Consider the following 15,000-nt stretch of genomic DNA (forward strand, 5'->3'; position numbering starts at 1 on the left):
TGACTGAAATGCACGATCTTCACAGGTATCACTTTTCACGATACCTAAACCTAAAAGGTGGAATAGCGATTTTCGAACCATTTCCTATAAGAGAATGGTTTCCATTACTTTGAGAAATGGATTCTATATCAAACTATAGCTATTGCATTAAAGAAGAAAAGAAACTAATAGAAGTCGAAGACGCGGAATGGTAGTGAATAGAGAAAAAGATTCTTCTGATTTTCTTGTTCCTGAAAATATTCGATCCATCTCCTAGACGCCGTAGAGAATTGAGAATTTTCATGTCTTTCAATTCTCGTACTCGTAATTGGAAAGTTACGGAAGGAGATCCATCATTTTGCAATGAAAACAACATAAAAAACTCTGGACAATTTCGAAATCAGACCAAGCGTCTTAATACATATGCAAAAAAATTCATTATTGGCCCACCATTGATTACAAGATTTAGCTTTTATGAATCGCTATTGGTTTGATACGAATAATGGCAGTCGTTTCAGTATGTTAAGGATACAGATGTATCCACAATTCATTTAGAGTTACTTAATAGCCTATTTCTTATACTATATCTCTATCCCGTGAAATTCTCGAGCCCAAAGATGGATGCATATGCTGTGTTTCATTTTGCTAAATGATATCAATTAAATGGTATATCAATTCTATAAATTGGATATAGCAATAAATAAATCAGCAAAATTCTTTTATTTTAGATAGAAGAAATGTTTCTTCTATCTAAAATAAAAGAATGTACCCTTCTATCCAAATCCAATTTGCATCGATAAAATAAATCCAAATTCCAGATTCCAGCAGTAGATGAATAATTGCAAATTTTTGTGTGTACGAGATTAGAATAACTTAAAAATAACTGACATAATTTTTTATTTTTCCTGATCAGAAAAATACATGAAAAAGAAAGGAGGTAGAAAAATTTGTTGATTTATGGTTAAAGAAGAAAAACAAGAAAACAGGGGTTCTGTTGAATTTCAAGTATTCAGTTTCACCAATAAGATACGGAGACTTGCTTCACATTTAGAATTACACAAAAAAGATTTTTCATCGGAAAGAGGTCTACGAAGACTTTTGGGAAAACGTCAACGTTTGCTGGCTTATTTGGCAAAGAAAAATAGAGTACGTTATAAGAAATTAATAAGTCAGTTGGATATTCGGGAGAAGTAATTTAATCGTTCTCATTTTTTTCTTATTTTATTAGTAGTCTTATAGTAGTCTTAGATTTTGCATTTTGATGAGCCTCGTTTTGAGGAATTCATGGAATAATCCATTTTCATGGAATAAAGAATAAGAACAAGGATATGAGTCTATCGCTTAAAAGAAAAGATCTCATGATAGTCAATATGGGCCCTCAACACCCATCAATGCATGGTGTTCTTCGACTGATTGTTACTCTCGATGGTGAAGATGTTATTGATTGCGAACCCATATTAGGGTATTTACACAGAGGAATGGAAAAAATCGCGGAAAACAGAAGTATTATACAATACTTGCCTTATGTAACACGATGGGATTATTTAGCTACTATGTTTACAGAAGCAATAACGGTAAATGCACCAGAATTCTTAGAGAATATTCAAATACCCAAAAGAGCCAGCTATATTAGAGTAATTATGTTAGAATTGAGCCGTATAGCTTCTCATTTGTTATGGCTTGGACCTTTTATGGCGGATCTCGGGGCACAGACTCCCTTTTTCTACATTTTTAGAGAGAGAGAATTGATATATGATCTATTTGAAGCTGCTACAGGTATGCGAATGATGCATAATTACTTTCGCATCGGAGGAGTCGCTGCCGATCTCCCTTATGGATGGATGGATAAATGTTTAGATTTCTGTGATTATTTTTTACAAGGAGTTGTTGAATATCAAGAACTTATTACACAGAATCCCATTTTTTTAGAACGAGTTGAAGGAGTCGGTTTTATTAGCGGAGAAGAAGCTGTAAATTGGGGCTTATCGGGACCAATGTTACGAGCTTCTGGAATACAATGGGATCTTCGTAAAATTGATCCTTATGAGTCTTACAATCAATTCGATTGGAAAGTCCAATGGCAAAAAGAAGGAGATTCGTTAGCTCGCTATTTAGTACGAGTCGGTGAAATGAGGGAATCCATAAAAATTATTCAACAGGCTGTAGAGAAAATTCCTGGAGGACCTTATGAGAATTTAGAAGCCCGACGCTTTAAGAAAGCAAAGAATCCCGAATGGAATGATTTTGAATATCGATTTCTTGGTAAAAAACCTTCGCCCAATTTTGAATTATCAAAGCAAGAGCTTTATGTAAGAGTAGAAGCTCCAAAAGGCGAATTAGGAATTTATCTGGTAGGAGATGATAGTCTTTTCCCCTGGAGATGGAAAATTCGTCCACCGGGTTTTATTAATTTGCAAATTCTTCCTCAGCTAGTTAAAAAAATGAAATTGGCTGATATCATGACAATATTAGGTAGTATAGATATCATTATGGGGGAAGTTGATCGTTGAAATGATAATAGATAGGGTAGAGGTAGAAACTATCAATTCTTTTTCGAAATCGGAATTATTTAAAGAAATCTACGGACTTATATGGATTCTACCCATTTTTGCCCTCCTACTGGGAATCACAATAGAAGTACTCGTAATTGTGTGGTTAGAAAGAGAAATATCCGCATCGATACAACAACGTATTGGTCCTGAATATGCTGGCCCCCTGGGACTGCTTCAAGCTATAGCAGATGGAACTAAACTACTTTTAAAAGAGGATATCCTCCCATCCCGAGGAGATATTCCTTTATTTAGCATTGGTCCCTCTATAGCAGTCATATCCATTTTATTAAGTTTTTTAGTTATCCCTTTAGGATATCGTTTTGTTTTAGCTGATCTTAGTATTGGTGTTTTTTTATGGATTGCGATTTCAAGTATTGCTCCTATTGGTCTTCTCATGGCAGGATATAGCTCAAATAATAAATATTCTTTTTCAGGCGGTCTACGAGCGGCTGCTCAATCTATTAGTTATGAAATACCATTAACTTTTTGTGTACTAGCAATATCTCTACGTGTGATTCGTTAAAATAGGATCTTTTTCCTCTAAAATACATTGAATGCTTATCTTCCTTTGCTTATTCTGTATTCGCGTTGGTAAGTTAAACTCGATAGCTATATGAGTGAAACAAAACAGCTTATTAATTTGTAGTAAAAGTAAAAAATCTCATTTCCTACGTACAAGAAAAAAGTTCAAGTAAACATAAGCAGTGTAAACTCTTTACCCCAAGGTTGAGATTGTTTGATTAGTCATCATATCTTGAAGCGGGCAAGAATAAAGGATTCGCGATATGGAATTCCATTACTAGAATATTTTGAGTTATTACTATAATTTAAACTTATAACCATAAGGCAATCCATCAAAAGTTAGTGAGGGATTAGGAACACTAAAGTACATACAGGATTAGTAATGAGAGAATCTAAATCATTAGACATTTTTCCTCATAAAAGGAATCATAATAAGGACTTGAAATTGGTGGAAATGATCAAGCAGTACTTTCTTCAGATTCCGGTCTAGAGTATGTTCCCATTCACTTGTTAAGGAAATGGCTATCAAGAACGAATTAACCCTTTATTCTTTTTTTTTAAGTATACCCCTCCCGGGGAAAGAAGAGTAGGACAAAAGATATGGAATACAATACAAAAAAGGATCTTTATTTATTCTTTCCTTCCTTTATCCCTATTCATACAGAATTCCTCATGAACTAATGCCAAATTCTTTCCATTTATTAATTGCTATAACGAGTGATTTATTCCAATATTAAGTTATTACCGAACAAAGCAAAATTATATTATATAAAGGATGAGATCAATTCGGAAGCGCTTTTTTGTTATTCTAGCAGACGTAATTGCTTTGGTCTAATTTTGGGCTTTCCAATCAATTTTATCTTATCTAATTCTATCTATGCCCAGAGGATGATACCGAAACGAAACAATCCTTTCCTTTTTTCTGATCATAGAGGAGCCGTATGAAGCTAAGGTTTCATGTACGGTTTTGGAATAGCGGTGGGAACTGTGATGTTATCATCGACTATGATTATCTAATAGTTCAAGTACAGTTGATATAGTTGAAGCACAGTCCAAATATGGTTTTTTTGGATGGAATCTTTGGCGTCAGCCTATAGGTTTTCTAGTTTTTCTAATTTCTTCTTTGGCAGAATGTGAAAGATTACCCTTTGATTTACCAGAAGCAGAAGAAGAATTAGTAGCAGGTTATCAAACCGAATATTCTGGTATTAAATATGGTTTATTTTATCTTGTTTCTTACCTAAATTTATTAGTTTCCTCTTTATTTGTAACTGTTCTATACTTAGGCGGGTGGAATTTCTCTATTCCCTATATATCCTTTTTTGGATTTTTCCAAATGAATAAAATAATTGGAATTTTGGAAATGGTAATAGGTATCTTTATTACATTAACTAAAGCTTATTTATTTCTCTTCATTTCTATCACAATAAGATGGACTTTACCCAGGATGAGAATGGATCAGTTATTAAATCTTGGATGGAAATTTCTTTTACCTATTTCTCTGGGCAATCTCTTATTAACAACTTCTTCCCAACTAGTTTCACTATAAATAAGAATACAATAACAGTAAGAATATTTTCAACACAAAAGTTCTCTCAAACAAGAGAAAGAAACATACCTTTTTCATATATAGATTTAGAATATGTTCCCTATGCTAACTGGGTTCATTAGTTATGGTCAACAAACAATACGCGCCGCAAGATACATTGGTCAAAGTTTCATAATTACCTTATCCCACACAAATCGTTTACCTATAACGATTCACTACCCTTATGAAAAATCAATTACATCGGAGCGTTTCCGGGGGCGAATACACTTTGAATTTGATAAATGCATTGCTTGTGAAGTATGTGTTCGCGTATGCCCGATAGATCTACCCCTTGTGGATTGGAGATTTGAAAAGGATATTAAAAGAAAACAATTGCTTAATTATAGTATTGATTTCGGAGTTTGTATATTTTGCGGTAACTGTGTTGAATACTGTCCCACAAATTGTTTATCAATGACTGAAGAATATGAACTTTCTACTTATGATCGTCATGAATTGAATTACAATCAAATTGCTTTGAGTCGGTTACCAATCTCCATAATGGGAGATTACACAATTCAAACAATTAGGAATTCGCCTCAAAGTAAAATAGACGAAGAAAAATCTTGGAATTCAAGAACGATTACAGATTACTAGGTATTAGGATTTTTTTATTAGAAAAATCCATTTTTACTAACTCTAACGAAAAAAGAATAACTACTGCTTAACAACTTATATGTATATACAAAAAAATATCCTAATACCTTTTTCCTTCCTTGAATCTTTTAGTTTTAGTCAGTTCATGAAAAATTTTATACTAGAAATTTCTTCTTATCCATAATGGATTTACCTGGACCAATACATGAGATTCTTGTGCTATTTGGGGGATTTGGTCTTCTACTAGGAGGTCTAGGAGTAGTATTACTTACCAACCCAATTTATTCTGCCTTTTCGCTGGGATTAGTTCTTGTTTGTATATCCTTATTCTATTTTTTATTAAATTCCTACTTTGTAGCTGTCGCACAACTTCTTATTTATGTGGGAGCCATAAATGTCTTGATCATATTTGCTGTAATGTTTGTAAACGGCTCAGAGTGGTCTAAAGATAAGAATTATTGGACTATTGGAGATGGGTTTACTTTACTCCTTTGTATAACTATTCCTTTTTCACTAATGACTACTATCCCAGATACGTCGTGGTATGGAATTCTTTGGACTACAAGATCAAACCAAATAGTAGAACAGGGTCTCATAAATAACGTTCAACAAATTGGGATTCATTTAGCAACCGATTTTTATCTTCCGTTTGAACTCATTTCCCTAATTCTTCTAGTTTCTTTAATAGGTGCAATTACTATGGCTCGACAATAAGAAATACTTAGAATGAGTCAAAATTCTTAGAATTTCAAATATAAAATAAATAACTAAAGAATCACAATTTTGATTTAGTAAAACCCATCTACTGCCAATACAACAAATACCTTCTTTTCTCTTTTGTTGCGTAATTGTTCTATTCTAATTAATTGAATCGGTTCAATTCTTGTCCTCATATTGAAATGAATCGAGATTGATAAGGAGTTAGTTAATGATGTTTGAGCATGTACTTTTTTTGAGTGTCTATTTATTTTCGATTGGTATCTATGGATTGATCACAAGCCGAAACATGGTTAGAGCTCTAATATGTCTTGAACTTATACTGAATTCAATTAATCTAAATCTCGTAACATTTTCTGATCTATTTGATAGTCGCCAATTAAAAGGAGACATTTTCGCAATTTTTGTTATAGCCCTTGCGGCTGCTGAAGCAGCTATTGGACTATCCATTCTTTCTTCCATCCATCGTAACAGGAAATCAACTCGTATCAATCAATCCAATTTTTTGAATAATTAGACATAGAATCCCCTAAACAAAGGGGCATATATAATAATAAGAAACATTAAGATGAATAGAAATCTAATCTTATTTTCTTATTAGTGTTTAATAATATCCTTTTTTTGAGTAGGTTATTTCAGAGTATTGTTTTTTACTTATTGAATATTGCATTTTTGCAATTCATTGATATTGCAATTTGAATATTGCAATAATTTATATTGAAAAGATGATAGCCAATTTATTGGCTAATTCGAATTAGTATGTAGAATTCGTATAATTATAACTGTTGAAGCCTTAAATTCAAGTCTCTTGGCTCTTTTCACGCTTTCTCACAAACAGATTACGAAATATATTGCATTATTTGTTAAAGTTTGGATAAACCATTGCTTCGTCTGGTGTCTACAATACATCTAATTTATATAGTACTAATTTCATTTTTACCAGATCGAAAATTTTTATGTTGAAAAGGAAAATTTAGAGATCCAATGTCACATTCTGTAAAAATTTATGATACATGTATAGGATGCACTCAATGTGTACGAGCTTGCCCAACAGATGTATTAGAAATGATACCTTGGGATGGATGTAAAGCCAAGCAAATTGCTTCCGCGCCGAGAACCGAAGATTGTGTGGGTTGTAAGAGATGCGAATCCGCCTGTCCAACGGATTTTTTAAGTGTCCGCGTTTATTTAGGGCCTGAAACAACCCGCAGCATGGCTCTATCTTATTGATACGTTACAAAAAACTCCACTTGAATCGTCTGATTCCTCTTTACCGAAGAAGCCTGTGCTCGAAATAATCGAGCATGGGCTTTTCTGGTCAAAACGTATCTTGTCTTTATTACTTTATCATGAGTTATTTTCCTTGGTTAACAATACTTGTTGTTTTGCCGATATTTGCAGGTTCATTAATTTTCTTTTTACCTCATAAAGGAAATAAAATCGTTAGGTGGTATACTATAGCTATTTGTTTATTAGAATTCCTTCTAATGACTTATGCATTCTGTTATCATTTCCAATTGGAGGATCCTTTAATCCAATTAAAGGAGGATTCTAAATGGATAGATGTTTTCGATTTCCACTGGAGATTGGGAATCGATGGACTTTCATTAGGATCTATTTTATTGACAGGATTTATCACTACTTTAGCTACTTTAGCGGCTTGGCCGGTTACTCGGAATTCGCAATTATTCTATTTCCTGATGCTAGCAATGTATAGCGGTCAAATAGGATTATTTTCTTCACGAGACCTTTTACTTTTTTTTATCATGTGGGAGTTAGAATTAATTCCTGTTTACTTACTTTTATCCATGTGGGGGGGAAAGAGGCGTCTGTATTCAGCTACCAAGTTTATTTTGTATACTGCAGGCGGTTCCATTTTTTTCTTAATTGGAGTTCTGGGTATGGGATTATATGGTTCCAATGAACCCGGATTAGATTTAGAAAGATTGATTAATCAATCATACCCTACAACATTGGAAATACTACTGTATTTTGGCTTCCTTATTGCTTATGCTGTCAAATTGCCGATTATACCTTTACATACGTGGTTACCAGATACCCATGGGGAAGCGCATTACAGTACATGTATGCTTTTAGCCGGAATTCTATTAAAGATGGGAGCATACGGATTGATTCGGGTCAATATGGAATTGTTACCGCATGCTCATTATCTATTTTCCCCTTGGTTGGTAATAATAGGAGCGGTGCAAATAATCTATGCAGCTTCAACTTCTCTTGGTCAACGAAATTTCAAAAAAAGAATAGCCTACTCCTCCGTATCTCACATGGGTTTCATAATTATAGGAATTGGTTCCATAACCAACATTGGACTAAATGGAGCTATTTTACAAATATTATCTCATGGATTTATCGGTGCTACACTTTTTTTCTTGGCGGGAACGGCTTGTGATAGAATGCGTCTTGTTTATCTCGAAGAACTGGGGGGAATATCTATCCCAATGCCAAAAATTTTTACCATGTTTAGTAGCTTTTCAATGGCTTCTCTTGCCTTGCCGGGAATGAGCGGTTTTGTTGCAGAATTAGTAGTATTTTTTGGACTAATTACTAGTCCTAAATTTATGTTAATGCCAAAAATGCTAATTACTTTTGTAATGGCAATAGGAATGATATTAACTCCTATTTATTTATTATCTATGTTACGCCAGATGTTCTATGGATACAAGCTATTTCATGTTCCAAACAAAAATTTTGTAGATTCTGGACCACGAGAACTCTTTCTTTTAATCTGTATCTTTTTACCAGTAATAGGAATTGGTATTTATCCAGATTTGGTTCTCTCGCTATCCGTTGATAGGGTAGAGGTTCTATTATCCAATTATTATACTAAATAGGATTTTCTTTTTTTAACCAGTCCGCTCTATATTCCAGAGTGGAAAAATAAAAAATTCAGAAAAAAGTAAAAAAGTCTAATTAGATCTATCTCGAATTTTTGAGAACCCCTTGAACGTCTTTTCAAAGGGTTCTCAAATCAAACTAAAAAGGAAAAAAACCGAAGGTTTTATGTTATGTAATTATTTAGATGGTAATGTAAATGAACCGTAACTATGTAAACCTATTCCTAACAGATTGATACCAAAATAGCAGATCCAAATTATAAGAAATCCTATCGAAGCTACAAGTGCGGAATTCGTACCCTTCCAATTTGGATTTTTTCTACTATGTAAATATATTGCAAATATGGTCCAGGTAATAAATGCCCAAGTTTCCTTAGGATCCCAATTCCAATAGGATCCCCATGCCTCATTAGCCCATACTGCTCCACAAAGAATACCCACGGTTAAAAGAGTAAACCCTAGACTAATGACACGATAACTCCAAGAATCCAAACGCTCAGTTAATTGATATTTGTAATAATTTGGAAATACGGGAAAAGAGGTGTTTTTTAAAGCACTTCTTTTTGCATATAAATATTCAATCTCACTAAAGAAAAATGTTTTAAGAAAAACATTTTTCTTTAGTGAAAAGAAATCGAAATTCTTTCGAAATCTAATGATTAGAAGAGCGGCGGATAATAAGGATCCACACAAAAGAGTTGCATAGCTTAGTAACATCATACTGACATGCATCATTAACCACTGAGATTGTAGAGCAGGTACTAGTATTGTGGATTGATGCATTTCAGTTAAAAGACCCGACGTGGCAAAGCCTTGCGTTAAAATAGTACTTGGCGTAGTTATTGTGCTTAAATCATTTTTCGAGTTCTGTATCTTAGGAATAGTATGAAGAATATACAGAGTCCATGAAAGGAAGATCAATGACTCATATAAATTACTTAATGGAAAATGTCCCGAAGAAACCCAACGAGAGACTAAAAATCCTGTTATAGAGAAAAAAGTAGCTATCATTCCTTTTTCTGACGAATCACGTAATCCCCTAAGTTCACGAACTAATAAGGTTATCAAATGAATCGTAATCACAATTGAAATGGTTGAGAAAGAGATATGAGTTAGTATATGTTCTAAAGTTGCAAATAGCATAACGATAAGGTCCCATTACAAAATTGGAAATTTCGAATTGAATCCATTTTCTAATTTATTGTATTCTTTTTCGAGAATGCCGCCACTCGGATTCGAACCGAGATGCTTGAGCACTGCTTCCTAAGAGCAGCGTGTCTACCAATTTCACCATGGCGGCTAATTTAAAATAATAGTTAACTTAAAAGAATAATAGTTATTTTATCGTGAATCGTCGAGACTGGGAGAAGCCATAGAATTTAGGAACATTAGAAGTTCATCATTAGAAGTTCATCATTAACTACAATGAAATGCATTTTGTATTTTAGAAAAATTGATAGAATGAAAGCCTTTACACTCTTATTAATATGATGTACCAGTCCTAAACCCATTTATATGGGAATTTTGGATAAGATTAGGTGGAGGTTGTAAGTCCTATTGCAAGAATAGTCTACTTTTTATAATAGAATCCTCGTTTTTATGAGAATTCTATTATAAAAAAAAGTTCTTTGATAGGAAAAGAATACTGAGGACACAATATACCAAAAACTTTTGTTCTATATAATGATAATGGAGGGATTCGTTCTAAGAATATTGTACCGAGGAATTCGACACATAAAAGTACATTTATTAATTAATCCGAATTATTCATTCATATTAAATAATTGGAATTTCTTTTGGATAGTTCAATTCAGATTATTTCAAAATCTTATTATTTGTTTGCTTGTTGCCCAGAAAAACCTTTTGGTTTTGGATGCTCGTTGCCCCTAGAAAATGATCTTGATTTTGCTAAAGAATAAGATTGTACTATGGAAAAATAAGTCTTTTTTTTCCAAAGATTTTTACGAATACGCTTTTTTGACATCGAAGTACGTTTTTTTGGAACTGCCATTCAAAAAGGGAATTACTTTTTTCTAGTTGTATGTGAAAGACATCTATTGCCACAAATCAATCCTTCTTTCTGTTTTTTCTTAGTATTTATACTTAGATACTGAAAGATACTGAAAGATACTTAAATTCTAAATTCTTCTTTAGTTCATTTTGTCTAATGTGGATAAGACAAGAGTTTTTTAAGATTTTCTATTTAAATCAATTTCTATATCAAATATACTCCATATATAAATATATGGTATGGGGGATAAGCCCTCATATAAGAGGGGGAGATAAAAAGAAGGTAAAATTCAATTCAAATAGTTAATTAAGTTCAGAAGGCTATTCCATAATTGAATTCCAATAAAAAAAAATACTTAGTCTCTTAAACAAGACATTCTAAAACTTAGAGAATTCTAGTCATTAGGATTTCCTTTTATATGAAATAAGCAATATTCGAGAATTTCCTATAAATATAGGTTTTCTTTGGAATTCAATCAATCAATTACGAAACAAGAGAGCTCTTTTATTTTAACAAAAAGAAATACAAAAATGATTAGAAAGTAAAATTATTCAATCTTTTTTTGTATTTTAATAAATATTTTTTTTTACTAATAACTAGATACCGAAATTCTTTGATTCACTTTTTGAATTTAAGTAACTAAACCCATTCTAAATTTTGGAATATTTTAATGAGAGAAATTAGAAAAATTCATAATTCCAGTATTTTTTATTTTTCTTATTTTGTTTTTTTAATTCCTTTAGAAAGAGATAAGAATAGGTTTGGTGAATCGGAAACAATTTTATTTTATAGAAAAATTGAACTATAAATTTAAACTAAAAATTGCTATTTCTTTTCTTATGGAACATACATATCAATATGCCTGGGTAATTCCTCTTCTCCCACTTCCAGTTATTATGTCAATGGGATTTGGACTTTTTCTTATTCCTACAGCAACAAAAAATCTTCGTCGGATATGGGCTTTTCCTAGTATTTTACTCTTAAGTATAGCTATGGTATTCTCACTTCACCTGTCTATTCAACAAATAAATGGAAGTTCTATCTATCAATATCTATGGTCTTGGACCATCAATAATGATTTTTCCTTAGAATTTGGATACTTGGTCGACCCCCTTACGTCTATTATGTTAATACTAATTACTACTGTAGGAATCTTAGTTCTTATTTATAGTGACGATTATATGTCTCACGATGAAGGATATTTGAGATTTTTTGTTTATATAAGTTTTTTTAATACTTCCATGTTAGGATTGGTTACTAGTTCCAATTTGATACAAATTTATTTTTTTTGGGAACTTGTCGGAATGTGTTCCTATTTATTGATAGGCTTTTGGTTTACGCGGCCAATTGCAGCGAGTGCTTGTCAAAAAGCTTTTGTAACTAATCGTGTAGGGGATTTTGGTCTGTTATTAGGAATTTTAGGTTTTTTTTGGATAACGGGTAGTTTGGAGTTTCGGGATTTGTTCAAAATAGCTAATAACTGGATTCCTAATAATGGGATTAATTCCTTACTTACTACTTTGTGTGCTTTTTTATTATTCCTTGGTGCAGTTGCAAAATCTGCACAATTTCCTCTTCACGTATGGTTACCTGATGCTATGGAAGGACCCACTCCTATTTCGGCTCTTATACACGCAGCAACTATGGTTGCTGCGGGGATTTTTCTTCTAGCTAGACTTCTTCCTCTTTTCATATCCCTACCCTGGATAATGAGTTTCATTTCTTTAATAGGTACAATAACACTCTTCTTAGGAGCCACTTTAGCTCTTGCTCAGAGAGATATTAAAAGAAGCTTAGCCTATTCTACAATGTCTCAATTGGGTTATATGATGTTAGCTCTAGGTATAGGTTCTTATCAAGCTGCTTTATTCCATTTGATCACTCATGCTTATTCGAAAGCTTTATTGTTCTTAGGATCCGGATCCGTTATTCATTCAATGGAACCTCTTGTTGGATATTCACCAGATAAAAGTCAGAATATGGTTCTTATGGGTGGTTTAAGAAAATACGTTCCAATTACAAGAACTACTTTTTTATGTGGTACACTTTCTCTTTGTGGTATTCCACCTCTTGCTTGCTTCTGGTCCAAAGATGAAATCCTTAGTAATAGTTGGTTGTATTCACCCTTTTTTGGAATAATAGCCTCTTTTACTGCAGGATTAACTGCATTTTATATGTTTCGGATATATTTACTTACTTTTGATGGGTATTTGCGTGTTCATTTTCAAAATTACAGTAGTACTAAAGAAGGTTCGTTGTATTCAATATCCTTATGGGGAAAAAGTATATCCAAAGGAGTCAATAGGGATTTTGTTTTATCAACAATGAAGAGTGGAGTTTCTTTTTTTCACAAAATATACCAAAAATTCCTGCTAATACAAGAAATAAGATAGGATCCTTTAGTACTCCCTTTGGGGCTAAAAATACTTTTGTCTATCCTCATGAAACGGGAAATACTATGCTATTTCCTCTTCTTATATTACTACTTTTTACTTTGTTCATTGGATCCATAGGAATCCATTTTGATAATGGAGTAAAAGATAATAGAATATTGGAGTTAACCATATTATCAAAGTGGCTAACTCCTTCAATAAACTTGTTCCAGGAAAATTCTAATTCTTCCATAAATTCATATGAATTTCTCACTAATGCAATTTCTTCTGTAAGTTTAGCAATTTTTGGTCTATTCATAGCATATATCTTTTATGGATCTGCTTATTCTTTTTTTCAGAATTTGAATTTTCAAAATTCCCTTGTAAAAAAGAATCCAAAAAAGAGCTTTTTGGATGAAGTAAAAAAAAAGATATACAGCTGGTCATATAATCGTGGTTATATAGATTTTTTCTATACTAGGGTTTTTATCCTAGGTATAAGAAGATTAGCCGAACTAACGCATTTTTTTGATAAAGGTGTCATTGATGGAATTACCAATGGAGTAGGTCTTGCTGGTTTTTGTATAGGAGAAGAAATCAAATATGTAGGGGGAGGGCGAATATCGTCTTATCTATTCTTTTTTTTATGTTATGTATCCTTGTTCTTATTCTTTATTCCATGAAAATGGATTATTCCATGAATTCCTCAAAACGAGGCTCATCAAAATGCAAAATCTAAGACTACTATAAGACTACTAATAAAATAAGAAAAAAATGAGAACGATTAAATTACTTCTCCCGAATATCCAACTGACTTATTAATTTCTTATAACGTACTCTATTTTTCTTTGCCAAATAAGCCAGCAAACGTTGACGTTTTCCCAAAAGTCTTCGTAGACCTCTTTCCGATGAAAAATCTTTTTTGTGTAATTCTAAATGTGAAGCAAGTCTCCGTATCTTATTGGTGAAACTGAATACTTGAAATTCAACAGAACCCCTGTTTTCTTGTTTTTCTTCTTTAACCATAAATCAACAAATTTTTCTACCTCCTTTCTTTTTCATGTATTTTTCTGATCAGGAAAAATAAAAAATTATGTCAGTTATTTTTAAGTTATTCTAATCTCGTACACACAAAAATTTGCAATTATTCATCTACTGCTGGAATCTGGAATTTGGATTTATTTTATCGATGCAAATTGGATTTGGATAGAAGGGTACATTCTTTTATTTTAGATAGAAGAAACATTTCTTCTATCTAAAATAAAAGAATTTTGCTGATTTATTTATTGCTATATCCAATTTATAGAATTGATATACCATTTAATTGATATCATTTAGCAAAATGAAACACAGCATATGCATCCATCTTTGGGCTCGAGAATTTCACGGGATAGAGATATAGTATAAGAAATAGGCTATTAAGTAACTCTAAATGAATTGTGGATACATCTGTATCCTTAACATACTGAAACGACTGCCATTATTCGTATCAAACCAATAGCGATTCATAAAAGCTAAATCTTGTAATCAATGGTGGGCCAATAATGAATTTTTTTGCATATGTATTAAGACGCTTGGTCTGATTTCGAAATTGTCCAGAGTTTTTTATGTTGTTTTCATTGCAAAATGATGGATCTCCTTCCGTAACTTTCCAATTACGAGTACGAGAATTGAAAGACATGAAAATTCTCAATTCTCTACGGCGTCTAGGAGATGGATCGAATATTTTCAGGAACAAGAAAATCAGAAGAATCTTTTTCTCTATTCACTACCATTCCGCGTCTTCGACTTCTATTAGTTTCTTTTC

General features: G+C 32.5%; 1 protein-coding gene and 1 non-coding gene across 2 annotated transcripts; one reads left to right on the top strand and one right to left on the bottom strand.

Annotated features, from left to right (window-relative positions):
• Positions 1 to 10,030: 10,030 nt before the first annotated feature.
• Positions 10,031 to 10,110, bottom strand: TRNAL-UAG (transfer RNA leucine (anticodon UAG)). Its single transcript has one exon. It is a non-coding gene; the product is annotated as a tRNA-Leu (tRNA).
• Positions 10,111 to 10,594: 484 nt separating this feature from the next.
• Positions 10,595 to 11,163, top strand: LOC100275874 (uncharacterized). The gene has a single exon (NM_001328348.1). It carries the CDS (start codon positions 10,978 to 10,980, stop codon positions 11,125 to 11,127), a length of 150 nt encoding a protein of 49 aa, NP_001315277.1. The 5' UTR covers positions 10,595 to 10,977; the 3' UTR covers positions 11,128 to 11,163.
• The last annotated feature ends 3,837 nt before the right edge of the window (positions 11,164 to 15,000 follow it).

The sequence above is a fragment of the Zea mays genome, unplaced genomic scaffold (genome assembly GCF_902167145.1).
Source record: "Zea mays cultivar B73 unplaced genomic scaffold, Zm-B73-REFERENCE-NAM-5.0 scaffold_87, whole genome shotgun sequence".
Lineage (NCBI taxonomy): Eukaryota > Viridiplantae > Streptophyta > Magnoliopsida > Poales > Poaceae > Zea > Zea mays.

Bases quoted from the DNA above. Each gene is read 5' to 3' on its own strand.
- LOC100275874 (NM_001328348.1), top strand. From the start codon at position 10,978: ATGTGGATAAGACAAGAGTTTTTTAAGATTTTCTATTTAAATCAATTT.